This window comes from Montipora capricornis, chromosome 10 (genome assembly GCF_036669925.1).
Source record: "Montipora capricornis isolate CH-2021 chromosome 10, ASM3666992v2, whole genome shotgun sequence".
Classification (NCBI taxonomy): domain Eukaryota; kingdom Metazoa; phylum Cnidaria; class Anthozoa; order Scleractinia; family Acroporidae; genus Montipora; species Montipora capricornis.
In genome coordinates, this window is record NC_090892.1 from 52467828 (window position 1) to 52495327 (window position 27500).

The 27500-nt window shown below is 40.5% G+C and overlaps 1 protein-coding gene and 1 long non-coding RNA gene across 9 annotated transcripts in view; one reads left to right on the top strand and one right to left on the bottom strand.

Moving 5' to 3' along the window:
* Positions 1–14537, bottom strand: part of LOC138021342 (uncharacterized) — a 39029-nt gene extending 24492 nt beyond the window's left edge. For 2 of the 6 annotated variants that reach the window (XM_068868189.1, XM_068868188.1), the window contains exons 1-6: positions 5652–6085; positions 4539–4637; positions 3733–3933; positions 1094–1226; positions 661–839; positions 63–278 (exon numbers count right to left, since the gene is read on the bottom strand). In XM_068868189.1, the coding sequence (XP_068724290.1) occupies positions 63–278; positions 661–839; positions 1094–1226; positions 3733–3933; positions 4539–4637; positions 5652–5811 (988 nt within the window). In that variant the 5' untranslated portion in view covers positions 5812–6085. Of the gene's footprint in view, positions 1–62; positions 279–660; positions 840–1093; positions 1227–3732; positions 3934–4538; positions 4638–5651; positions 6086–7067; positions 7241–8185; positions 8345–11491; positions 11625–14389 lie in introns of those variants that run through there. The other 4 variants (XM_068868191.1, XM_068868190.1, XM_068868194.1 and 1 more) reach the window with 4 other exon arrangements.
* On the top strand, positions 9094–18465 carry LOC138021346 (uncharacterized). 3 transcript variants are annotated; one of them, XR_011126351.1, is made up of 3 exons: positions 9094–9250; positions 16441–16655; positions 18284–18465. It is a non-coding gene; the product is annotated as an uncharacterized lncRNA (long non-coding RNA). The 3 variants fall into 3 exon arrangements; XR_011126352.1 differs by lacking the exon at positions 9094–9250 and adding an exon at positions 10378–10436; XR_011126350.1 differs by lacking the exon at positions 9094–9250 and adding an exon at positions 15516–15622.
* The last annotated feature ends 9035 nt before the right edge of the window (positions 18466–27500 follow it).

Here is a 27500-nt window from a genome sequence, read left to right on the forward strand (position 1 = left end):
ATTTCACTATTTCATTAACATGATTTCACAAAGTTCCAACAAAGAAGATTCCAAAACCTTACCGTTACAGTTGTACATCATATTAACTTGAAGAGCATCGAGCCGAGAAATCCTCTTATAAGGGCGGGCCCGTATTTTCAGCAGTGGCTGTATGGTCTTTCTTCTAGGCGAGCGGGAAAAGGCATTGAATTTGTAATGCATGACACTCGAATAATCGTATACTGTCTTCATAGAATCCACTGCTTGCCATGTTTGTTTCAAGAATGCGTGTTCCCAACCTAATTAAAGGAGACAATACCACCATTTTGTTCAAATTACTTGCTTGAGCTTTAAAGGGGTAGTTTCATGGGAATTATCCCTTTATTTCGAAGAAAAAATTACTAAATCAATCAATTTTCAGTGACCGTTTCATTCTTAAATTGCTTCAGGATCACCGCATGCAGTGAGATAAAAATCGAGTAAATTTAAAAAGGAAAATGAGCCACACTCAGTTATTACGGAGTTCATCTAAGATGCAAGAGGTGATTCTGAAGAAACTTTGGCCATTAATTTTCGTTTGCCATCGGTAAACAGGTCTCCTTTGCTTTGCAGATTTTTACCAACAATCCATGACATTGTCCCTTTAAAATTGCTTTAGTTTAATGCTTTTAGTTTGCTGACCTTTGACAACATTTTTCCATACGATTCTCACATGCTCGTCCCTGTCCGGTCTACTCTGTTCGTGCCAAAATCCAATCACGTGGCCCAGTTCGTGCACCATCACGTGATGATACTCGCAGCCGTATCCAGCGGACACTTCCCGGCGTTCGCTTCGGGCCTTGCCTACTGTGCTGTAACAACTGCACGAGAAAAAAAGGATATAAACAGATTTTTGTTTTCATTATTCATGCAATTATGTTGCCCGAAAGATCATTTTCATCATTTATCATCATTTATTTGCCTTTATGTGTATAACAATTTTTAAAAAAACATACAGCAGGTTGTTAGGCGAGGAGACCTCAGGAAATCACCAGGCTTATAGGAGTCCTATAATGATGACTATAAAGATGACATGACCATGGCTAAGTCGAGCAAAATGAGGAAACGGTCTTACTGAGATCCTCGCAAAAATGTCACATAATCCTTTTCTTTTTCCTCATCTTTTCTTGGCACGAATTTGATGCAGGTCTTGGATTCCCAGTCATTCATAGCTAATCTGATAATCCTTTGAAGTTCAGGCATATTGTCTGCAACAGGAACGAAAAAAAAGCGTCCAGTTTAGCGTAAGTAAGATAAAAAATGACATTTTGTTCCAAGTCTTTTTTCTTTAAATAATCTTTCACGGCCGACGAGGAGAGCCTCTAGTTCTGAGATTAGGAAGGGCGCGTTGTTCACTTTGGAGTGCCTCCAAAGAGATGGTCTTTGTTCGCTTCAAGAGACTTGTTCGAGTTTACATATTCCTGCTACGGATTCTAAAATTCACCCCTGCTTCCTGTTCAAATTAGTCATGTTCCCTCCTTCTTAGAATCTCATTTTGTATTCCACTCATAGATGGAAGCGTAATAATCACTTCATTCAATTCTCTACTAATTGGAAAGACTGGAAATCAAATCAAATTGAGCCAGATCAAATTAAGCCCGCAACAAGCTCAACGAACATGTGACCCTGTGTCCAGAAATCGAACCCGGGACACAGTGGTGGGAGGCGAATGCTGTCATCATTGTGCAAGCCCATCCAATCACAGTCTCCTAGCTTGAATGTGAACCAGTCAATATTAGTGTTATTATTATATGGCTCTATCTCACAATTACTAGGAACTACCAGATTCACGAATTTGATTGGCTGAAATCGATATTAACCGCGGTCTATTTTCCCATCTAGACCAGTAATGTTTTGCGGTGAAAAAATTGCAAACTAAAATGCAAAAATATTGAGTATTTTTTTTTCTACCAATATTTATTTATGGAAGTGGCAAAAAGCATGATGAGAAAAAAGGTAAGGAGGCCGAGCAAACTTTGGCAGAATTAAGTTCAGCTTATCGCCACTCACCGTCGTTCTCAAGTAAAATGTCAGTCAGTACAAACCAGTTACATAAAGGAATTAAATTGTTCTTGTTTGCTATATAATAAACATCTTATTAACCGAGCTTAGTCAGTCTGTATGGGAGAATCTTGACCCCTGTCGTGTGTACAGACCTCACTGCGTTCGGTCTGTACTCACGACCTCGGTCAAGATTCTCCCATACAGACCTCCTGCCAGATTAATAAGAGCTAAGCATGATTTAGGTTAATTGTCTGATTAACATGTATTAGTATAAATACACAGGTGATTATACAAAATCGCGCGCTCTCATTGGCTCGCTATCTCGGATTATCAGCCGATAATCACCTCGACGGACAAAATGGCTGCCAGTAGTCGTTTTGCCACTGTAAGTTGAAGATGATTTCCCGTTGAAAGGTTTTTTTTTCTCTTTTTTGAAATAATCACCTGTATATTTATACTAAAACAATTATTCGCCTCAGGCTCAGTGATTATCGGTGAATATTCACCTCGACTTCGTCTCGGTGAATATTCACCGATAATCACTTCGCCTTCGGCGAATAATTGTTAATTACTCTCTTATTTACCCATATTTATTAAAGGCCTTATTCATAAATGGCGGTCACATTTATAATTTTTTTGTCCATGTGCAAATTAGCCTTCTGAGCAAGAATTCTTTTCAAGTCATTGTATGGTATCGAGGCTTGGTAGGCTAATTTGCACTTTGAAAAAAGAATTATAAATTGACCTCCATTTATGAATAAGGTCTATATGGTTGCATATTGTAGGGCAATAATTATGAAACTTCATTAACACAGCTCATAAGTTTGCAAAATAAAGTAGTTATGCCTTTACAACATAATATTACTCCACATTATGCAAAGTTAGGTCCACTGGAGTTCCGTGACGTTGTAAAATGTACTCATGTTTATTTTTGCATGATTTGAGCGACTTTCGTATGACCTTGAAAAAGTGCTCGCAATTTGTTTTACGGTACAATGTTTGATAAGATTAAAACAAAGCTTCTCTTTATTCCCGCAAAGGTTCGGTTCGATTGCCCAATTACATTACTGCATTTCAAATGACGTCAAAGCGAAATGCCGATCGCCTTCCAGAAAGTTCCATGGAAAGATGACGTGGTTTCCATCCGCGTTCGCTCAGCCAATGAAAATTCGCGCTCGTTCGTTTTTGTTCGGTAAGCCAATTAAAAATATTTTACATTTTTGTTTACGTTCTGTTTTTACGTTATTTTTTAAGGTCATATGAAAGTCGCTCTATCTCTGTGGTGACAGATCTTACAATTTTTCTTCACCCTTAGTCTCTGATCAAAACAATTATTTCACACGAATTGCATCTTCTAATCAATTACTCATTCCTCACTTTCGAATCAATCTGAGAAAATTCTGCCCAACTGTACTAAGGAGATATTTCTGGAATGACCTTCCTCTTTTTATCCGAAACTCACCTTCAAACTTTTTAAAGAAAAGGTTGTACAAATTTTACCTAAAGCAATATTAATTTTCTTGTCTTGCAATTGTCTTCGAAACGTTTGTGTATGTGCATGTGTGTGCAAAGCGAATGTCACTGACCCTATTTCGTCACTCAAAGAAAGTGAGGAATTTCATACTTTTTTTCGGCAAGGCACAAATGTTCAACCAGTTTCAATGACCTATCAACTAAAAGCACATCCCATTTCACTCAAGCTTTACTTACGCAAGCTGCAGTCAAATACATAAGGAATGATTCCATTCTCCCACAATAATGTTTTCTCCCGGGTCGCTGCAGGTGGTTTGCCAGGGACTGAGCCATCGTCAGCTTTGATTGGAATATCCAGCAAGACTCTCTGATGGTCGGTCAATTTCATGTCACCGAATAATGGGAAATCTGGCATACTCTTAGGACTGGAGTTCTCTTCTGTTTAATGACAGAACAAACATTTTCACGTCTTTTTAAAAAGTCTACAGTGTTCTTCGAATGTAATCGATAACTCTCGTTTATTTTTTGTTTTGTAAAAGGATCGTCTGCGTTTTCGTAAATTTGTCAAACGGTCGATTAGACCAATTGCCTGTTTACCGAGCAAACAAAGCATTGGAGTGAAATGACAGCTACATTAAAACACTTTTGTTAACTTACTGAGCTTGATAACGCTATAAACCACAAGAATATATTTGTGAAGGGCTCTCTTTCAGAAATCAGCGATCTCGTAAAAGTTCAGTTCTGTGCTTGGACATACAACCGTGGACGAGACTGCTTCACATCAGACGAAATTACGGGCGCTTTCCTTTTTTCAGAATTGGCATGCCAGACCCGTCAGTTTGCAAACAAACTGCAACAATTTGAAGGAACACTTGGATGATACTCCCTCGATTTCTTCTGGGGGAGTATATATCATCCTTGAAGTGTGTTAATTTGAAGGCGTTGTAGAGTTAGTCTTTCCAAATCATAGTCCGGTCTGGTCGGTCAGTTCGTTCAAATGGAAAGCATCCTACGAGTTCAGAAACCAGAACTGTTCAGGTCACCTTTTTCGTCGTTATCGCTTGGTAGTTCGGCTACTGACATTGCTAAACTGGACACCATCAGAATCCAGGCCGACATTCGATGGAGTGTCATTTTGGCTCCTAAAAGAAACGACATTACAATTCATGATTTGCGCTACGCTTCACATGACTGTCAAATTATTAAGGCCAATAAACGTTTCAAATGGTCAGATACAATAGCTCCTGCAGCGAAATAAAGGGTTACAATTGCAAGTACCTACGGACACTAGTAGCTCAGTATCTTGGTAGAGGTGGCAAAAAAGCCTCGCCAGTCAAAAAATTCATATCCAAAAAAGCAAGTTTTAAAGCCTTTTGATACCACGATGAAGATCGATCGGGATACAGTAGAGATAATGGTAATAGTACTAACGTTCTCCAAATGCTTTCAGACTAGTAGTGAGAGCTTTGTTATTTACGACATCTCGCAAGTTAGAACAACTGTCCACGAATAAAAATGGACATAACCCCAGAAAAACGAACTGAGCAGTTTAACGGAAACGCCACTGATAGCTTACCCTCAAGTGCACGATATTACTGTTACCTAGGTTAGTGAGAGCTTTTAATGAAAAACAATATTGCCAATAGCCGGTAAGGGAAGAACTAAACGTATTAAAATTGAAAGGTCACTGCCATCAAATGGCTAGTTTGCACTGAAGAAAAGGCATTGGGAATCATTCCGTAAACTTGTCAAGAACGAAGGACCACACAGGCAGAAAGCAAACAATCGCACCGGATTTTAGTCGACTGATCTGTTTTGACTCATTTCTGACAAGTTCTTTTTAGGAGGTAGTGAGTACATCAAGGCCATTAGGTTCTTCTTCTTTTTTCAAAGAGAGCTTAAAAAATAAAGGAACGCCGTAAAAAGTCGTCGGCCGAATCGTCCTTGCTTATTTATGTCTTGGAAAATTGTTGTAATCTCTACGACGTAGATGGCAGGCCGGACTTGGATAAAGTCTTTAGTATACAATACTAAGTAACATAAGACAAAGGATCTATTAGCACTGAGTGACAACTCTCAAAACAGTTTTGCATCGCCTTCACGGCAAACAGCAACTACTGCAAAAGGCAGGATGTAGCTTGTCATAAACTGAACACCTGATATTTCTCTTTTTCTAAATTCGTCTTTCCTCATTTCAAAGATCCTCGATCTTCCCAGTTGACAGGCGAGGAAAATCAAACAAGTTTTTGTTTGATTTTTGGCGAAACGTTTCCCGGCGTTTTGGGCAAACGCGAAGCTAGATTTCTGTACTGTCATCACTGAATCTAAGGAGTGAACGCCCAGCAGTTCATGATTAATGAGACGTTTAGCTTGCCAGGGAAGCGTGAATATTTCAGTAGTGACCAATGGATAATCGGAAAACAAATATTCTCTCAGCACGATCCATCCGAAGACATTCCGATTTTTAGGAGACTCGTGGGAGTTAGTCCATCAAACTATCAAACTGTAGGTCGCTGGTGACGATTGCCCTGCTACATTGCTGGGACGAGTAAAATATTGTTCACCTTGGCCGAAGTTCAATAACCGTTAGTTTGCGAATTCCTATTGTACTACACTGAGAACATAAAAAATTAATTGCCTTACAAAAAGCAGAACTTCGCGGACTCTTTTGTTTAAAAGAACAATAAAGTACGAAAACAAATCCTATGAAATAAAATAAAAGGCAAGTAAATACTCCATTGACTCTATTAGCAAAGCTGCAGCTAATTCAGTTTCGGAGCACGTTCCATTGCCATTGTTTATTTGCTTTTTTTTCCTTTGGTTTCGCGTGAAGTCATAAAAAAACTTCCCAGCCTTAGCTTCATGAGTTTTTGTCCACCGCAGGTTTTACAAAAGTTGCATTCTTTGCACTTTTTCGTGTCCTAAAATGACGTCATATTTAGTAACCAAGCCTTCAACATAGCTGGCAAAATGGCGGACGTTCAAATAGTCCTCGGCGTGGAGGTTTTTGCCGTTATAGTGAAGTTGAAACTTAAGTACAGCTCAAGAAACATAAATATTCGCTTACAAGGCGTCGCATACTCTCGTCAAAAGAAGTGTTTAAAAATGTGCATTGTCACCTTCCGTTGTCCCTAATCGACTTTTAGAACATCCAACAGGGGCACCCAACGTCAGTTTTCGGAAAATATCAGTTCGGAAGACGATTTGAGATCTAGAATTTTCGGAACATTTGTTGTAAAATTCTTACTTGCCTGCCTGTCCTAGGATTTTCGAACATCTAAAAAATGGTATAATTGCCCATTTTAAACAGATTTTTACCCAAAAAAGGTCACCTAGAACTTTCGGGAGCCTTTTTTCTGGCTGAAATTTTCGAAAAGGTAAGTTTTGATCCCTATAATTTTCGGATCACTAGACTTTCAGCTAGGAAGTCCGAACAGATCAAAAATTTTTAGGGGATAAAGATATGCCAATATCTACCGTTTAAATACTAAAATACGTTTAACAATGCTATGTTTAAGTGGTTTTGAACTATATTCTCGTTGGGTGCCCCTGATCCAAATATCGGTCCGTACATTTTTTCAGTTTGTTGTCTGAACAAGTCGTCATGCGAGCTGAAGCCTCCGGCCATGACACCACCTGCACGAAAACCGGTCCTAGGTTCTTCACACGCATCTCTTTCCGACTTACATCAAGACAACGGTGGAAGAAGCTGAAATTGAATCTAAAGACAACAAGTCACGACGGAGTTCCTTTCTAGGTTTTCAACAACCTCAAAAAACATGAAACTGAACTTGAAATATTCGGGAAAAACATGCGGAGTGTTTGGATGCAAGCTTGTCGTTTCTAAGAGGACTCACCCTAAGCCTGAAAGGAATGGCTTACAGGATTTGTCAAAACAGTGCCAGGTATCTTTAAATCCTTAAATCGCCGCTCGCAATGCAAATCCACTTGAACGCTTTCAAATTTTAATAAACCCTTCAAGTAAAATACAAAAAGACCAGCATCAAATCGGTTTAGCAGAAAAAGCGATTTCCTTCACATGTTAAATACTTGGCTAGTTCTCCTATCCTCTTTTTAATTTCAAAAGGAGAGTTTCTAATGCAAGCCAATGCAACGTTATTTAGGTCAATGATTCAGGGGCCAATAGAAACCAATCACTTTATCCGACCCCGCGGATACGAAACGCAACTGAGTTTTAAGATGCAAGTTCAGTGGATGTTACAATATTAATAAATGTTGTGATTTGGTTACAATGATACTTCTCTCGTTGTCACAGAAGAAGAATTTGACCCTAACCCTGTTGGTCACTAACAACCCAAACACAAAGAGAATGATCCTTCCTGCAACCTCTTTGGAGTCTAAAATTCTCTAGTCTCACCTTCCCCTTTGTTGTGTCATTTTATAGCAAAGAGAATTTCGACACTTCACTGTGACTACTGCGAATGGCAATCATTCGATATTAGCAAGCTTACCATAGACATTTTCAACGCAAGAACCAAGCAGGTGTCAAGTTAAAAGAGAAAATTGCATTCGTAATAGCACTCTACTTTAAAGCTCCCTTTACGTTTCCACTTTTTAATCAACCAGCACCCGGCAAATCGCCAGACTCTTGGCTGTATCATCCAGTTGTTTTTGTGGTCTCATTCGCTAAAAAGCACTTCAAGCTAATCCAGACAACGCGACCACCAACCTGTGTGTGGGTTCTTTAATCAACGTCCCAGGTTGTGAGAAAGGGCCTACGATTTGTTGTCTTTACTCGACAAGACGTGAAAGCTGAACCATTCACAGGTGTCATTACAAAGACATCAAATTCTCCAGTTTTTTTAGGACCCTGAGTGTTAGTCCGGTCAGGGATGGAACACGCCACTTCCCGCTCAACCAACTGGGGCCAACCAGTCGGTGGATCGGTTGTGGGTGAGGAGTTATGGATAACGAGGGTAGTGAGTTGCCCACTACCTTGTTCTCCAAGACGATTATCATTTTAATTTGTCATTGTAATTTGTATCTGAAATTAATAAAATGATGATTAATGTTGATGACGACAATCCGCGAAATACATCCTGCATTGTGGGGAAGCGAACCGAACCATGTGCCATTGTAAGCTGCCCACTGATATGAATCCCCCCCCCCAGAAAAAAAAAACAAAAAAAAACAACAACAACAACAACAACAATAAATACAACTCAACCAACGTACCCTAAAGATAACAAAAACAAAACATATCAAAGAAAGCAAATCCAGCCAAAACGAAATCTCCCGGTGCAAAGGTTATGGACTATGATTGAGTGTTAGTCGTCTGATTTCACGGCTATGATTTCGCAGTTTCATCATGTGGTTCTTAACTAGCCGTTAACGGTTTCCATATTTAGACACAGTTGAGAGCTGGAAATAGCTTTACCTACTTCTTTTATACCGTTCTGGTGTTATTGAGAAACTTATCATTGCTGTGAAGTTGGCGTGGATAAACGAAACGACCAGGTCGAGCCGGTTCATATCATGTCCATCACATTAACCACAAACAATCTTCTTCGCCCCCCCAAAAAATGTTAGGAAAATAATCGCCTCGTGAATGGAGCTTCGTGAACACGCGATGTTTTGCAGTCAGACGAGGGAATAAAACAGGCGGGAAAGTATCTCGGTTGCTTTTCCGTTCGGAAAGTTCGGCTTTGAGCTGAGCGAATCCTTGTACATCGAGTGACATGTGGTTGCGAATTTTTACATCACTGTGAGGCGTTGATACAGCCTTTTCTTTTAGGTAGGGGCTTGTAACTAAGTAACATATATATCATGCAGCGTATGCTGACGAGTAACAACTTCAACCACCTATTGCAACAGCCTTCTGAATAAGTACACAATGACTAGTCCAAGAAACAAGTGCCGATGCCGTGTACCTCTATATCCAGAACCAACAGACAAAAAATCTTTAAGGAGCAATCCTTTTAATACGTTTTAATAGAAACATCCCAATTAGTGGTCGTCAGGTGGTACAGCAAGTGCAGTGCAATCGCACCGCCATTGGTTTGAGTCCAGTTGAAGCCTGTTCAAGTTGCTTCATGAACTGCAATGATCACTTTTGCTTAGAACCGCAATGTTTCGTTGGGTGGAACGCGGAACGCTATTTTAAGATCATTGTAACTTGCATCTATGCATGTACAGCGCCCGGACATTGAACTGGCCCCTGTCCTAGCATTCACGAAAAAATAATTAATTAAATTAAATAATTATCCAGACAATGTCAAAATCGGATGACCTTGGGAGTTACAACTTACAAAGCATAATTCTCCTAAAGCGAATTATATTTCTATCATCGGTGGATCAGAGTCAAGGTGCTTTTCCGGTATCACAACGTTTATTTACCAAAATGGCAGAAAAGTAACCCAGATAACGAAAATAAATCAATTTGTCTTGACGTCGGTAGATTCTAAGGGGTAATCATTATTTTAGCGCTAGAATTAAGATATGCGTAATGGTGGGCAGTTCCTCAGGCTTTAGTGTTGTTGATCAACGGTTACGTATGGTACTGTCTCGTGCAAACAATGTTTAGGACAAGGTGACGTTTTGAGCGATTTTGACGATGCCTCTTATTGAAAACTTTTTAAGACTTTTAACATTTCCGGCAATTCTGCATGAAAATGTTTTGCCTCGGCTGGAAGCACTGGCCACACGAGGAATGTGACAGGTCGTAGTTTCATTTAGTTTTAGAGGACACGCCAAAAAGGGCTCTGCTGTGAAAACTGAACCATATAAGTGAGGATCAGAACCCAAAAGGAAGGTGCGGCGCTTAAGATCTTGTCTTACTCTTAAAAAAGAGCACGTGTTGCTCAGCTTTTGCAATAATGAACAGATTATGCTATCATGATCGATGGTTCGGGTGAGTCTCCAGAAGAATCCGACTTCCATCAGCACTCCTCTCCGCTAGACCGCAAGACAGAGTAACGCAAGTATGTTGCATGTTGCTAATGCCTTTGCGTGTGAAAATATGCTATGAGTCTACGTTACAAGTTTTGACATCATTTAATTGCTGCATCCAGCCGATGTCGAGAAACCCAGCCCCCGTCCCCCGTCCCTTACCCCTCTAAGGGAGCTGCGAGTTGAATAGTTTGTTTTACACAGATCGCGATAGATGCATTAACTCCCCCCCCCCCCCCCCCACCCTTCCTTTGGATTCGACCTTCAGGAGTCTAATCAATTACCACCAATATATTTGCGCCACATGATAATCTAGTGTTTTCGTTAGTTGAAATATGTTGAAAAAAAATTCAAGAAGGTGTTTAAAGCAAAGTTATAGCTTGCAGGTTCGTAACCAATAGCACGTTTTACCATGCAACCGGAAAACTGGAAAGGATCAAAACTGAGTAGTCTTCTCCTTGTTCTTCCATGAAGTTATTTTTGATGTGTTATAACTTAACTTTCGAGTGAAAACTTAGCCGCGTTGGGGTAAAATGCAGGCTCCTGCGGTTTTAGTAAGGTGGAGTAGCAATTCGCGTCCGGTATTTGAAAACTCTTTTCTTACTCGGCATTCTAAATGGCTGCGGAAAGCCTCAAACCCCTGGTGTTTCCAATTCATTCTTCAACTTGCGAAAAACATGTCCAGTGCTCCGTGGAAAGTGAATTGATTTGTATCTGTTTTGTATAAATAACCATTTGTTTTTGGCGCCGCGATATCTGAGAGTGCGTCTGCATCGCATAAGCGGGGAATCTCCTTGCAACTTAGTGACGTAGACATGAAAATATTATCTGCGAGGGGCAGCGAAAATTTGCGTCTGCAAAAGGAAAGTACAATGCACAGACTATAAACAAACTCAAACAGACGGACGTTACATTTCCTGGTTCATCAAAGCACATTGAAACGAACGGATCTCGTGCGAGTGTCGTGTGCACGGCATACCCTCAGTTCGCAAACTTCATATTTAGTCGCGCATGTCAACAAAGGCCTCAAGAATGTGACTGAAATTACACAAAAAATATCAAATAAATACCGCAAACTCACACATACCTGCTCTAGATTCAATTAAAACAGCCCTTCATTTATCAAGGCGGAGAAATGGACGCTCTTCGATTTAATTTAATGTTGTTGCAAGGTGAAAAAGCGATTGTACGATTTGATGTCTTTGGGTTAAAGGTTAAACCGCGGATTCTTAGGCGTCTTCGATTACTATGCTTTCTTCGCATTCACGGCATTAAATCCATAAATGACACTGATCCGTATCAAAAATCACGAAATAGCTGAATTTGCCATGACATTAAAACTGAAATACTAGACAGGGACGTTCAAACAATAGACAAAATATTTGGATGAAAGTCAAAACGAAAGTAATCTGTGCTGAATATAAATTTCCTGAGCCGGATATTTCGCTGAACTCCTGTCGGCTTATTTTCAAATGTTCTGAAATATTGAATCTCACTGAATTTTAGGCCGCTTATCGTCTTGAGCTCTTTTTCCATGAAATTAGGATTGAAGAGATACAAACGTGATAATCTGCAACATGTCTGCGCGACTTATTGAAAGCTAACTTAAAATTTCCCCTGAGTAAGACAAAAATGGAAACTCTCCAAGACTGGCACATGCTACAAGTGTGTATCAGTTTTAGGAGGAGGAGGAGTTTGGGGCAGCCCAACCTTGCCCCTTATGTCCACAACTATGAAGTATTACTTACTCGAATGACTATTAGCCCTCAGCAAGCGTTTCAGTGGGGCACAGAGGAGAAATATTGAGAAGCGGGCTTTTCGAAGTTTTGACCGAGAAAAAAATGGGGTGAGAGCAAAAATGAAGTTCTCTTTCAGGTGAAATCCCACGGAAACGCTTGATACGCAGGCTATTTGACTATCGGAAAGCAAAACTACCGAGAAAAAAACATCCCTTTGGTTTAGGTGACGGGTGGTCTTAATTGTTTATTTTTGAGACGTTTGAGTGTTTCAAAAAAAAAAAAACGTAAGCACTTCTGGGTTGTCACAGAGAATCTGTAGACACAACGTAATACAACTAAGTATTGACAGGATTACAGAGACGAAGCTATTTTTAAATGAGTCAGACGAGTTTTGGAATGTCTTGGGTAACTTAATTGTGAAAGGGCTAGGCCGGAGACCATGCTATTTTAAACTGTCTCGGATCACACATGGGACTTCCAACGATGATAATCAGGGCCGTAGCAAGAAAAAAACATATGACTGAGGCAATGTCCATGGTTAAATTCTCTTCGTAGGTAAAGGCCGGTTTACACGGTGCGACTTGTCGGGCCGATTTTTGGCGGTGTCTTTGAAAAAAATCGGGCCGACAAAAAAAATCTGTTGCACTGCAACAGATTTTTTCTGTCGGCCTGATTTTTTTCAAAGACGCCACCAAAAATCGGCTCGACAAGTCGCACCGTGTAAACCGGCCTTAAGACAACACTGGAATCAGGCTTTATTAAAAAAAATGAAGAAAAAATGACTGAGGCAAGTGCCTCGGTTTGCCTCATACTGGCTACGGCCCTGATAATTTAAATATGTAAGGATTAAGATTCGTTGGGAAGGGATGGTTTCACGAAAAAATTAAATAAAAAAAAAAGTTTGTTTTTAAAAGCGATAGGTACAAACATTTCCTCGAACTGATTGTTCCATTCATTGCAATGATATCCAAGTACATGGTGACTGAGGACTGACAGATTGTTGCTCCCTTTTTTTTTCCCTACAACTTCTCGGGTGTATTTTGTTTGATTCCGTGACTGCATTGTTCAACTCGGTGGAAAACGTGACTTGATGAACGAAAGCTTCACTTGCGTGTCTGTCATGGAAACGTTTGAACACGAATTTCCCATTTTCAGTGACGTTGTCGAAGTGGCCCGTTATCAGCATTTAAAATTTCTTTGTTTACCATGCATAAATGAATTCACAGGTTGACAGTGAGCGAGCACACTCGGACTTAAGGAATTAGATAACGATCACGCAGAGTACTTTGTTATTCTGCCCTGAATTCTTGTCTTCCCCGCAGCCGTTCTTAGTGTTGTCACGCAACGCTCGTGACGACACTTTGAACTGCTGCGGGAGAGACTTGCCTTGAAACAACCTTTGAGAAAAATCAAATGAGAGTACGTGAACACTTGCAGTACGTGACAGGAAGATGAACATGATCTTACAAGCTGTCAACGATAGTCTGATGTCTCCTGGCACTTTTCTTTTAATTAAATATTCTCGGCCGGTCGGGCAAAAGGCCTCCAACCGAATTTACTCCCCGGGTCGAACACGAATCATTCTCAACGCCGTCTATTTCTAGAAGCAAAATCAGAGCGTGGAATAACTGATTACTTTACTTGAAGTATTGATGCTCTCGCGAAGACTGTTGTTGGCGTGAGGAAGACATGCTTGGAACTGAAGAAGAAAGACCACAGGGAAAGACTTGTTTCCCAGCAAGGACCTCCACGCCGGCTATGCCGCGATGCTACCATGGATCTTAAACAGTCCGAGATCTCATGAGTGGCTCGAGGTTTAACACTGCCAAGAAGTGGGCACCCGTCCCCAATCCCGGTCATCGGGTCGTATTTGGCAGCAAATTCAACTAACGATAACCTCACTCACCCCAACAAATGTATGTTTACGTCTTTCCCTATCCCCTAGATAAGAATGTAAACACGACGAATATGAACCTTAAAATAACAAACGGTCATGTGAGAAAACTTGTACCATCTAGGTACAGTGTATTGAAGATCAGAACCATGCTTTGGGCTGGAATTCCACTCGTTGCTGAGAGAGGCTGAATAATTTTTTTCACTAACAATAAAGCATGACCGAGTGCAAATAAAACCAAGTCGTTAGGGTTACTGAAGCGGTACAAAGCATGAGAGAGAATCATGTGTATATGACTGGTTAACAAGGGGAAAACAGGCTGGCCATTTAAATAAATACAACATATTGTTACCTTTGGAGCGGTCAACCTTCGAGGTTGTGGATCGGTGATAAAATTGAAATTCCAAGATGGCAAAATTTCAGTCACAATTTCGCAAAGAAAAAAAGATGAAATCGAATCTCGACGCGAGTGCCTCAGCTTTGTCCAAATCACAGGTATTTGTGCCTTTGTAATCTCTGGGAATCGCCGGATACAAATCGCCTACGCTGTTGATTACTTTCCAAAAGCACTCACAAGAAACGACTTCCTGTTCTTCTCTACAGGCATACTTCCGGCAGAGGTAAAAATGACATGAGATGTAAGAACAATGATTTTGGACAGCCAATTCGGCTTGATATGGTCCAATAAGAATAATTAAGCAGCTGGGATAAAATTTTTGCACTCCTTTGAGGACTTGTTAAAATTTGGAGTATCGCATGATTTAATTTGCAGATTACTTAACACAGTTCTAGGCCACGAACGAACGTGACAAGATTTATAACCATGGACTCTATCAGCACCTGTCAACATATTTATTTGATTTATTCTGTGACGTGCTCATCGCACGCCGCGTATGGTGTAATGGCATTATTTAACAGAAGCTCACAGTATGGTGAACTCATTTCTTTGTTTCACAAGAGGCGTAGAGAGGGTGTGGCAGTATTTCCGCTCAGGGAACTGGGGGAAAGGAGCTGTGCTCTTGAGTAAGGGAAGAGAAGAATTGTCTTCTTCTGATGTCAGGAACCCTTGCTGATGTTGAATAAATACACTGTTATCTCTTAAAATGTAAAATGATACCGTCGTGCGCTCTTAACAAGAATCAAAATGGTACCTTTTCTTTGGCAGTTTCGAGAAGAGGTTTCCCGGCGGGGGATCACGGCACCCGCATATCGGAGCTGAGCCTCATCCCCTATATACGAAAAGGAAGACGAATAAAACACGTCCCTAAATTCTAATGCTCCTTATACTGTCGTGCGTGCTAAAGAAGAAGTTGAAAAGAAAGGCGATCGCTAGATTTTTCTTGAAAACCTACCCTAAAATCATCCTGTTTCCAGTCACTTTTCTTTAATCCCTTTTAATCCTATTCAATCTCCGGATTTAGCCCGAGGCAAAGCAGTGAGTTTAGCCCTTTAGGAAGTTGCTCATTGTCCTAAAAACACTGACACGTAATCAAGGTTCTCCTTGAAAATTTTACTTCTTAAACTCCCGGCTCTACATTAAGTGAAATTGAGTCCTTTGCTTTGCGTCATCCGCCATGCGAATGTAGTAAGTAGTGGCTGCCTGGCATTTATTAAAAAAAATCACATTGCTGCTCAAGAAAGAAGTCAACAGCAGCGTTAAATTGGATTGTTAACTGAAGGGACATGTTACGGGTGTCAGTTGCCGAGTCAAATTTGCCCCGACTGTTTGTGTTCATAAAGGGATTTGGCAACAATCCTTTCCTCGTTTACAAAATTGTGGCATATCCAAGAACACCAGTTTTATCACGTCCGGCTTCTCAGTCTTCAATCGACCAATTTTCATTAGGCGGGCAGGTGATCTGAAAATATGAACTCGCCGTCATACATTGCATCATTCCAAAATCGTTAAGGGAAATTTGTTGCCCAGAAGAAATAAGTGGATTTATGCTAAGTGTAACATGCGTAGTTAGTTATTTCTCATGTTGCAGTTTGGTCATTTCTGTTATCCGGGATTTTCTCTAGATCATTCACCATTTGTGCAAGCTACAATCTTGGACAGAATAAAATGGAACAGAAATGCCTCCTCTCCCACAAATCAAGGATGAAGGTGCGTGAAGGCCAAAACGCGCCATTTTCCCATCACTGATTTTGGGGGGAGGGGTGGTCTCAATGTTCCATTTAATTTGTCCAAGATTGTAGGTGGAGGAATTAGGTGGAGGCTGACTCAACAGAGTCAAATCAATTTTCCCTCCCCTCCCCCCCCCTCCTCCCTATTTTTACTTTCTTGTGGATGGCGTGTATTGGGTATTTCCTAGGTTACCATGCTGATTTTCAATGAACAGCCTAGTCCATCAGGGCTTGGCCAAAACATCCCAAACATGTGTGGTATTATTTGTTTCCCAGCAAACGGAGTTCGCCCAGAGTAATGCCTTGCCAACAATATCAGTCAGACTGTATGCCGCCTGAAGCATAAAAAAGTATTGTGTGAGCAACTGTTTGTGATCTGAACGGAATGGAAACAGCTTGGCATGAAATGATCGCTGCAGACGTAGCTGTTTTCAAGTGGTGGCGTATATGTCGAACTATACCTTGGCGCGATCGTCTTGTGCGATCCTGTGGTAAGTCACGGTGTTCACATTTTTCTTTGTCTTCTTTGAATTAAATTATGGAAACCACGTACACAACAGCCGACCATCAAAGTACAGTCGAAGATACAGATACAACGACAGGAATTATAAGTTAAGCCAAGTTGAAGAATGAAGAAGGAGATTTTCTAAAACCGCGCGGAAAATTCTACGTCACCACGTGCTGCTGACCATTGACTGCGCCTCAAATTTTCTCCAAAATAGCGGTCGTCTTTCAGGTACATAATTTAATTCGAATGAGACGATATGGGAATGATGAGAAAATTGAGACATGGGACAGAGGCCAAACATACAAAATAACTTCAATTTTACCCCGGAGTTCCCCTTTATGAGAGATACTGGAAACTTTATAGTCCTATCACCCGGCTTCTGTCCTCCATGTGAAAACAAACTTGGTTAATTTGCGTCGTTGCTAGAAAGTGGAGAAAAAAGAAATGTTTGAAAAATTGAAATAGTCGTGTGAAGCGTGAGAACCCTTGTTTTTGCTCTTAAAATTACTGTCATCTGCCTTTCTCGTTTTCGACGTCTTGTCGTTGCCAAGGCTGCGAAATACTGATTACACAGATCGGAAAATTGTCGCTTATTTGACTGTCATCTGACATGAGACTCTCTTGTATAGAGTTTTGTTTTTAGCTTTCTCTCCCGCGTTCTCTCCCGCGCCCCCTTCTAGGGTTAGGGAGGGGACGGCTGAAGTTTCAGACTAGTGTTTATCCATCGTTATGCCAAATGATAACTATGCTTTGACCGCGCTGAATTCAGATCATGGTTTGCGTTGATTGGGGCTTTCTTACGGTCAGTTACACGAATAAGCGTAGCCCAGGTTTATACTGTGCAAAATAATACACCCATATCAGTGGGGAAGCAGTGGTGGCGCAGTGGTGAGATTCCCAAATCCGGCGTCATTTGTAGGTTGAGTTTGTTGATTCTCTACTCTGCACAGAGAAGTCTTTCTCCGGGTACTCCGGTTTTCCCCTTCTCCTCAAAAACCAATATGATTTGATATGAAAATATTAATTGTGTAGTACCCCACAAGCTATTCAGCGTTAAACATTATCGTGTGAAAATACAGTTCTATAAAGTTCTATAGTGAAGGTTTCTATACCCGGCAAATAGCTTGGCTTCTGTCTTTGTTTTGTTTTTGTGGTCTCGTTATCTCAGAAGCCCTCTAAACTATATTAAAGTCAGACCGACCAGGACTCCTTGAAATCCGTCTCCTACTCTGTCTACTAGTTATCCAAAGTAAAAGTTCTACCACAAAGAAGTTAAATGACCGTACAACACGAGCATCACGTCCAGTGAGATACGTACGTTGTGGAGAGGGGGCAAACCCGGTCCGGTTCTCAGGATATGACTGTCAGGTATTTTTTGGATGAAATGGAGAGAAACCAACTTTTATTGCTAGAGAAACCTGCAAAGGCAGTAAGCATACGGTAAAAATAGTGTTCCAATGGAGTCGCCTTTAGAAAGTGCGATTTTGTCGCCCTCTGATGTGTTAATATGGCGCATAGTTGCGGGCGTCTAGGGAACTAAGAGAGACTTTTGTAAACTTCACAAATCCTAGCCCTATTCCTTACTCTCCCTCTCTACTTTTTTCATTTCAGCTTGATAACCGTGAGCCAGTGACTAAAATGGAATGCATTATCCGAGCTAGTGACCTGATTAACATACTTGTCGGTTTGGTATTTATTTTATTTGAAAGCAAGTCAATGTCGAAACGTAGTCAAGAGGAAGGGAACCGACTCGGAAGTAGGCTTAGACACAAATATCCCGAATAAAGGTTTTAAAAATCTATCCGGAAATTCCCAGTTTTTTCCCTAAAAATCCCTCCAAAAAATTATAAATGTCCCAAAAATTTTCTACAAATCCCTAAATAGCTCAAAATTTTCTTTAAATGTCTCTACACATTGGGCTCTACGTCATCTTCAATAAATATTGGACTCACTGAAGCTTCACTTGACTCCTCCGCCATGTTTGAATCTTACTTTTCTTGGAATGATGGGATGCATTAGAAATAGGAAACACCGCTGTACAATTGGATTGCAGTCTAGCAGTTACCAATTAGTAAACAATTGGACAAAATTATCATTTCATAGCAAATTAAAATAAAGCGGCAAAGAAAATAGAACAAAATTTAAAATCATCTAAAAATCCCCTACAAATCCCACTTCAAAATCTCCTGATGCTCTAAAAAGTCCTAAAAAAAATTTATGTCTAGGCCTAGGCTAAGGTTTCAGTTCGGGGATACTGGTCTTTGCTAGGAGTTCCCAGTTTTCAAAACCATGCTATCAGGTTCGAATTTAAAAATTTCAATTATGAAAGGGCCTTAGAATTAGCTCAGATGTAGGCTAGTGCTTACGACAAAACTTTTGGAGCAAAGAAGGCATGAAGATCAGAATTTCTCGAAGATGAAGGAAGACATCCTCATAAGCTACCACACAGCAAAAAAGCTCTTTTGTCCACATTAAAATTGCCGACAAACATGTAATACATTTTTTTTTTTTGGTTTTCACTGTACAGAATATTTAGAATAGGTCCTCGATGTCGTTCCCTTAAATTGATTTCCCAGAGGCAGCCAGGAATGGAAGGCTGGCACAGATCAACCCATAGAACTTAAGTTGATACGAGCAATGGACTTCGCAGGTAACAATCATGGGGTTAATAGGAGAGGCGGCGATTTTCTTAGCATGACTTTGTAATGGCACCGCGATTTGTCAAGCGAGTTCAGATATTCAAAAAACGTGCGCGCATAGGAATAAAAGCAAACGTATAAAAAAAAAAACAACAAAAGATTTCTAATGCAAATTATTGCAGCTATTTACCATAACAAAAAAGACAGTAATTCTGCTTGTTTTTATCCCGACGGGCTCATTCATTTCCTGAAACTCCGAACTGCCTTACTGAAGCTGAAGTGTAGAAGTTTTCGTTTCTTAGTAATTCGTGAATTTGTTTTTCGAATTGTTTTCGCTCTTTAACTTTGTAACATTTTAAGGAAAAATAATAGAGAGATTAAGCATCACGTTTACGGCAAACGTTTGACTAAAATTAGCGTTTTGCCAAAAATGGAAGAAACTCTTTTGATATGAACTCATTTCTTGCGTGTTAGCACAGGTGACCCAGGATCACTGTGTGTACCACATAGGTAAATATAGAGAACATATGAGGCAAAGTTTAGGTCTGAAAATTTGCTAGAAAATGGAAACAAAAATCGATAAAACTTACCATGTAGTGAGCTGTTGTTGTCTTTAATACGTACACGAAGTTTCGGGAAAAATGGTCCCCGTTCACCTTCCTTCATAGTATAGTGACAAGGTAGGAGAGGGAAGCCAGCGTCGGGACTCCAATCGACCCAAAACAAGCACGTTTTTATTCGCAAAAATCGAGTCCAGTCGCTAAATAAACACATCAGGCTCGTGGAACATGAATTTCTCTAAACCCCGAATCCACTGAAGCATCTCCAGGTAGCAACGCGAAGCCACCAGACTCCGTAGAACTTGTAAGTTAACCTGCCAATTCAAAATGGCACTCAACTCGGGACGCCTGGTGACGAGTATAATAAGTCCCCCTGGAGGGAGGGGAGTTCCAGATTGCTCAGTGAGTTTTGTTTTTAGAAATTTGGGACTCCCCTCCCTCCAGAACTTATTATACTCGTCACCAGGCGTCCCGAGTTGAGTGCCATTTTGAATTGGACACCTCGCGAGGACAACGGGTTCTGGCCGCCAGTTTAGCAGGTTCACTTACAAGTTCTACGGAGTCTGGTGGCGGGTGTCTGGAAAACCCGAATAGCGAACAGCGAATAGTCGCGAATAGCGAATAGTACGAACAGTGCGAATAGTGGCGAATAGTGACGAATAGTCTTCAATAGTCACCGCCTTATGCTGAACAATCTCGTAATCAAAGCAAATAATATGCTCACCTGTCGTCGAAAAGAGAGTTTCGTGCATGCTTTTACAAACACTCTAAAGAAGAACAAACGTCAAAATGCAAAAATATAAATCATTTTCATTAATACATCAAGCTCATGATCATCTCCTCGCACAGTGGCGCCCGAACATAAATTTCATCATCCTCATCTGTGCTGTCCGATCCGGCGAGACACGTTCTGTAAAAAGGAATAAAATCAAAATGTGAGGCAAGTGGTTTGTGATTAAAGAGACAAAGGAGCTACTCTGATAACCGTTGCGTTAATTAATTATACAAATAAGCATCAGGATTTCAGTGCATTTATTACCTTTTCTTCTCAGGGCTCAAGCTGCCCTTTGCCGACACATCCCTGCTTTTTTAGCGGGAAAATCCCATCCGACGTTGCTGCGCGGTTGACCAGGAAGTACTGGGTACCAAATTTTCGTCATTTCGTCACAACCCCTCCCCCCCCCCCCCACCACCCTTATTTGCCACTATTTGTTACTATTCGTCACTATTCGTGACTATTCGTCACTATTCGCGACTATTCGCCACTATTCGCACTATTCGTACTATTTGTGACTATTCGCTGTTCGGTATTCGCGACTATTCGCTATTCGCTATTCGGGTTTTCCAGACACCCGTCTGGTGGCTTCGCGTTGCTACCTGAAGATGCTTCAGTGGATTCATGGTTTAGAGAAATTCATGTTCCACGAGCCCGGCGTGTTTATTTAGCGACTGCATTCGATTTTCGCGAAAAAAATCGTGCTTGTTTTGGGTCGATCGGAGTCCTCAAGCTGGCTTCCGTCTCCTACCTTGTCACTACACTATGAAGGAAGGTGAACGGGGACCATTTTCCCCGAGACTTCGTGTACGTATTAAAGACAACAACAGCTCACCACATTGTAAGTTTTATCGATTTTTATTTCCATTTTCTAGCAACTTTTCAGACCTAAACTTCACCTCATATGTTTTGTATATTTACCTATGTGGCACACACAGTGAGCCTGGGTTACCTGTGGTGTTAGCAGCAGGTATCAAGTAACTTCTCAAAAGAGAGACGGTAGACCAGTTCGAATAACCTCATTTTCATAATTATATGACAAGCTGCAGCCCACGTTTGCCGTTTCATGCTTAATTCTCTTATAACAAATTCCGTATTCAACGAACGAAATGATGTATAAAATGAATCCTATGTTGAAATCAAATGAAGCTATGATCCTCGCCTTTATGAACGCAACAGGCCCTTTGCACAACCGTGTCACGTGACCTTGTCAATCATAAAAAAAATGGTCATGAAAATAGTAAGAATGTCAATTTGAGGCCACTGATTTTAGTGTTTTCCATATTCTTTGATAGCACCTGACGTCACAGCGGCCATGTTGGTAGAAAGAACAATAGCAAAAAAGTCTTTTGGGAATTTGACTATTATTATGCAAAACTTAAGCTAAATTTTTCTCTTGTTTTGGCACCAACATGGCCGTCTTATCACGTCAGTGCAATCAAAGAATAATATGAATCTCACGGAAATGTCAGTGGCCTCAAAATTGACATTCTAACTAATTTCATCACGCTCTTTCCATTTCTGGGGTCTATTTTGTACCAAGATCATTTTTTTTATGATTGACAAGGTCACGTGACACGGTTTGGCAAAGGGGCCATTTTTAGCAACTGCGTAGAGAAGCCTGAAAAATTCAGGACTTCAACGGGGTTTAAAGTCCTGAATTTTTCAGGCTTCTCTACGCAATAGACCTAATCGGCTAACTCAATGTTGTACCCAATTCAAATTTCCCGGGATAAGGATTCTTTGTGTATTGTATTTTCATGATAATATAGCATTCATATTTAAATGATATGGACATACCTGGAACTAAACGTTTTATTCCCAAAGGGTTTGAATTGGGTACAACATTTGAGTTAGCCCATTAAGTCTATTGCTAAAATTGCGTTCATAACTACGAAGATCACAGCTTCATTTGACATTCCATAATGGTAATGCAAGTATGGAAAATTAATTTTCAGTTTAATTGATGACGACGAGACTGTATTGCTTGAAATGTATTTGTGGCAGCTGATCTGATCTGCATTGTGTTTTAGGAATGAAGATATAAAACGTGAGCTCAAGGTTACAAAACGAAACGCTTGGAAAAGAAAATACAAGTGTGGGGAATTGATCAATGTCAGCTCTCAAGAGAAGAAGACCTTGATAGTAGCTTTTCACAAGCCCTTAACTATAAACAAAATTCCTCACCGAAAACAAAAGCCCGTTCTCCAACATCTCTCTCTCTTGTTTTTCACTCATTTTCTCGCGCTTTCGCGTGCTACACGTGCTACGAAAGTCGTCATGTCATGTGGAAGTTACTCACTATTAGCTCCTGTAGGAGAAAAACACGACAAGTGTATCGTTCCCAGAATGATTTGAACCCCTCAGAGAAGGGAAAGTATATGAAAACACGACTGCGGACCACAAGATGCATCAGGGGAGTAGGGCTGGTGCAGTGGTGAGAGAACTGGCCTTACACCTATGAGCCCGGGTTTGACCTCCAAGGTCATATGAGGTTTGAGCATGTCGGTTCTCTTCTCCACTCTGGAAGGTTTTTTTCCTCCGGGTGCTCCGGTTTACCCTCTCCATCACTTGATTTGATATGCATTCTCCCAATTAGTGCAACACTTTCGCTCAGCAAAATAAGCTTTAGTAAATAAATAAAGTTATGACTATTGTAACAAGAGGCTACAGGTAGCCTATATTCTGGCCGGCCGGATTTACTGTTCAGAGAGAACGGAGTGAAAGCCTTTCCGTATTTTTTTAGCCCAAAATCTTTGTTGAATACTTTTCATTATTTTTAAACATGAGGAGTTACGGATCTTAAGCCTTTGGAAGAAACTGATACAGTGACAAATTGGAAAGAAAGACTTCAATCCCACTGATAGGGGGACAAACATTAGTATCACGGAAAGTCAACTGAAAAGGAATAAACGAAACACGAATTGTAGCTCAATTGCCGACAAAACGTTTCGAAGTTGGTAAAGGGGATTTGAGGGGGCGGGGATCTTGATAACCTTACCCGGAAAAAAAATTGCCGTTTCACATTTGAGGGACAATAAAATGGCCATTTCACGTCTCAAGAAAAAAAAAAAGAACTTTTCTTTACACAAAAAAAAAAATTCTTGCGTTTGTTAAGAGCTGTAAACGTCTGCTATAAAGAATTTTATCATGGTTACGTGAGGTCTCTTTCTGAGCAAAGCGAATACCTTGTAATTGTTGAAAACGTGGAGATTATTCGTGACTATTATATGAAGTGTTTTGTTGTAGCCTCGTTTTGAGTATTTTCCCCAGACCTCGTGGTTGGGAAAAAAGACGTATATCGAAAGCGTTTTGGACTCGTTGTTGTTTCTACTACTTCTTACTTGTACTCGTGGATAGAATCGTGGACATTAAACCTGTTGAGATTTTCTGTGATTTATTTGGTGTGCACTGGATTTCTTTCCCCACATAATACGATGCAGCCTGGAAGACCTCAGTACATTTTTTACCTAATACCTTGGGGCAAGTTTCCTAGTTTTTCTTCTCTTAAAAAATGGATGTCTCAGTTTGTTTCTTTTTAAAGAATTTTCTTAAGGAACTTAAGGATATTAAAAATTAACAAACCCTTAAGAAAAAACTCTTGCCACCATTATCTATTTTATTCTTTCATTTACGTATCTATTTATTTTTAGCATTATCGTGTACATATTAACGTTTTAAATGTAATTGTGTATATGTAATTTACTTATAGTGAAAGAACCCCTTTGGGAACTATAATAATAAATTACGTATGTATGTATGAGCTCTAATATGGTAAATGAGGCCATATGCGCATTCCCCAGCTATAGAAATTTACCAACAAAGAAAGTGCTAAACAATTGAAAGCAAAATAATTTCTGCACTAGCCAAAGAATAAACACACAAACTAAAACAGACTAAGACGCCAATTTCTGGAGAACATTGGGTAGGTCGACCGACGACATATCAATCTGTATCAGGAACCCATGACCCGGAGCCTACAACTCTACTGTGTTCGTGTAACGGCGTTTTCACAGACCGATTTATTTTTAGATTGAATTTCCCGCGAATGAGACTCCCACAGGAGCCCGATGACCAATTACAAGAAATTAAGCTGACGTCATAGGGTCACCGAACCGGAACTGCCTTTGTTTTTTGACCTAATTCGCGGGAAGGACTAGTCTAAAAATTAACCCTCTTGTGAAAACGCCGTTTCACAGACGCTGTATGGAAGTTGCACGCTCCAGATGGGCTCCTGTCTTTATTAACTTGACTTAAGAGAGTATGAAGGTAAGAGAGGTAATCCCTCATATTGGCCCTATTCCCATCGTAATCCCTCTTAAGTTCTCTTAAGTTATTTTTAGATCTCCTGCGAGATCCGGTATTCCCACGAAGGTTAACTGATAGCCAATCATATGTCCCCATTTTTACCAATCACTGCGTGGGAGTTCGCTCAGCTGTCAACATTGGTAAAAATGGGGACATATGATTGACTATCCGGTTAACCCTCGTGGGAATAACGGATCTCGCAGGAGATCTAAAAATAACTTAAGAGGGATTACGATGGGAATAGGGCCAATATGAGGAATTACTTCTCTTACCTTCACACTCTCTTGCCTTGTTGCAAGCGCTAAGCTAAGAGTTTCTTTAGCAAGGACTGGACGAGCAAACTTACGTTTGGCGCCCTCGAGACATGAGAGAGGATGGTCTGAAGAAGGAATCAAGCCAGCAATCTGATGAGCCCATCTGATCAAATACACGGTAGCTTCGAGCACGGAAACGCTCGTTCCCTTCTCCATGGCTGATATGCAAATTTCAGTTAGAAACAGAGCCACGTGGTCGGATCCGCCGGAAAAACTGGGACGCTGTTGGTCCAGCATAGGAAAAGGTTCGATCGCTAAAAGTCTTCCAGTGTCACCTAAAAGGGATTACAAGCAATGTTTCATAATCAGACCACAGGCTGTATCTAGTTCTAGTTCTTTACAGCAAGTAGTTCAGATAAATATTGTGGCGCCAGGCCGTTCAGCGTTTTAAAAACTAAAAGCGCAATCTTAAATTCTACTCTAAATTTCAATGGCAACCAATGAAGTTCCCTAAGTACCTGAGTAATATGGGCGAACTTAGGAATTAAGCATGTTACCCGAGCCGCCGCATTAAGAACTTTTTGAAGACGGTCATATTGATATTGAGAGAGTTGCAATAATCTAAACGTGAGGTAATAAACGCATGAATTAAACACGTTGTTGGTTCTGCAGACAGATCATATTTCCTAATTTGCCTGATATTATAAAGCCCCCTAAATGCCTTACTACACACTTTTCCTATATGAGTGTTCATAGACTGACATATGGTCATCAAACCATGCGCCAAGGTTTCTAAAATGTTTAAGGGGTTGACTGTCACAGTCACCAACTTTAATTGAAGCTATGGTAACCTTAGATAACTGCTGGCTTGAGCCGATGATTAGAAATTCTGTCTTTGAATCATTAAACATCAACCTGTGTGAGATTAACCAAGCCCTAACATCAGCTATGCAATTCTCAATAGCCTTGATCGCTGGGTCTTGAGCAGCAAACTAATCTGAACGAAGCGACACATACAACTGAGTATCATCAGCGTATCCATGAACTGATGGAAGGTGCTTCTTAACAACCTCAAACAGCCTTGATGCATACAATAGATAAAGGACAGGTCGAAAACAGCTTCCCTGAGGAACACCATGCATAGTTTAAATTGAAGGTCTTGGAAGACTGCTGATTAACAATTACACGTTGTACCCTTCCCCTCAAATATGATCTAAACCAGTTCAGAACATCACCACAAATTCCAAAATCTGATTCCAGGATGTTAATCAGGATCTCAGTTATGATCGACAGTGTCGAAAGCGGCACTCAAGTCTAAAAGAACGAGAACAGTTACTTCCTGTTTGTCCATGTTGGAGAGTATATCACTCTGGACTTTAAGAAGAGCCGTCTCAGTTGAATGGAACTGACGATAGGATGACTGATGAACTGGAAGTGGAGCATTATCAGAGCAATGCCGAAAAAGCTGACCCACAACTGCCTTCTCAGCTGATTTGGAGACCATAGGCAGATTACTAACCGATCTGAAATTCTTATTTACTATTTCAAGTCCCAGTTTCTTTAACAACGGCCTAATTAAAGCAGCTTCCCAAATGTCTGGAACTTGTCCCTGTTGAAGGGATAGATTAATCATTTTAGTTATTACTGGAATTAGCTCACTGCCACACAGTTTCAACAGCCATGTCGGTATCGCGGGTCACCTGACAACTAGAATTAGAAGAGCCCATATAATAATATCAGACACTTCTTCCTCTGAGAGGACATCAAACATCTCAAACTTGTTCTCAGGTGCAGGAACATTTAGAACTGGTGGAACAGCAGTAATAGCATCAATGTCATTTCTAATTAGGCCACTTTCCGGCAAAAAAAAACTTTCCAAAATCATCAACTAACTAGCAGGGATCATCATGGGGAGGGAGCTGATTTTCCTCAGGCTTGTTAGACAAGGATTGTACAACTTGAAATAGTTTTCATGTGTCGCCACCACATTCTTCAATGAGATCAGAGTAATACCTAGCTCTTCTTCGCATTCTTGAGAAACATAGAGTAGTCATTGCAAACTTCCCTATACGCATCCTTATTCTGCTGTGATCTCGATTTCAACATCTTCTTTTCCCGTTTTCTCCGCGTTATTTTAAATTTTTTAAGTTCCAAACTTAACCACGGCACTCTTGGTCTTATATACAGTCAGAATCTTGGTATTCACAGGGGCGTGTTTATCCAAGATTTGTGACAAAGTGGTATCATAACACTGATCCAGTTCTTCGAGGCTTGTCCACTGTGAATTGCACA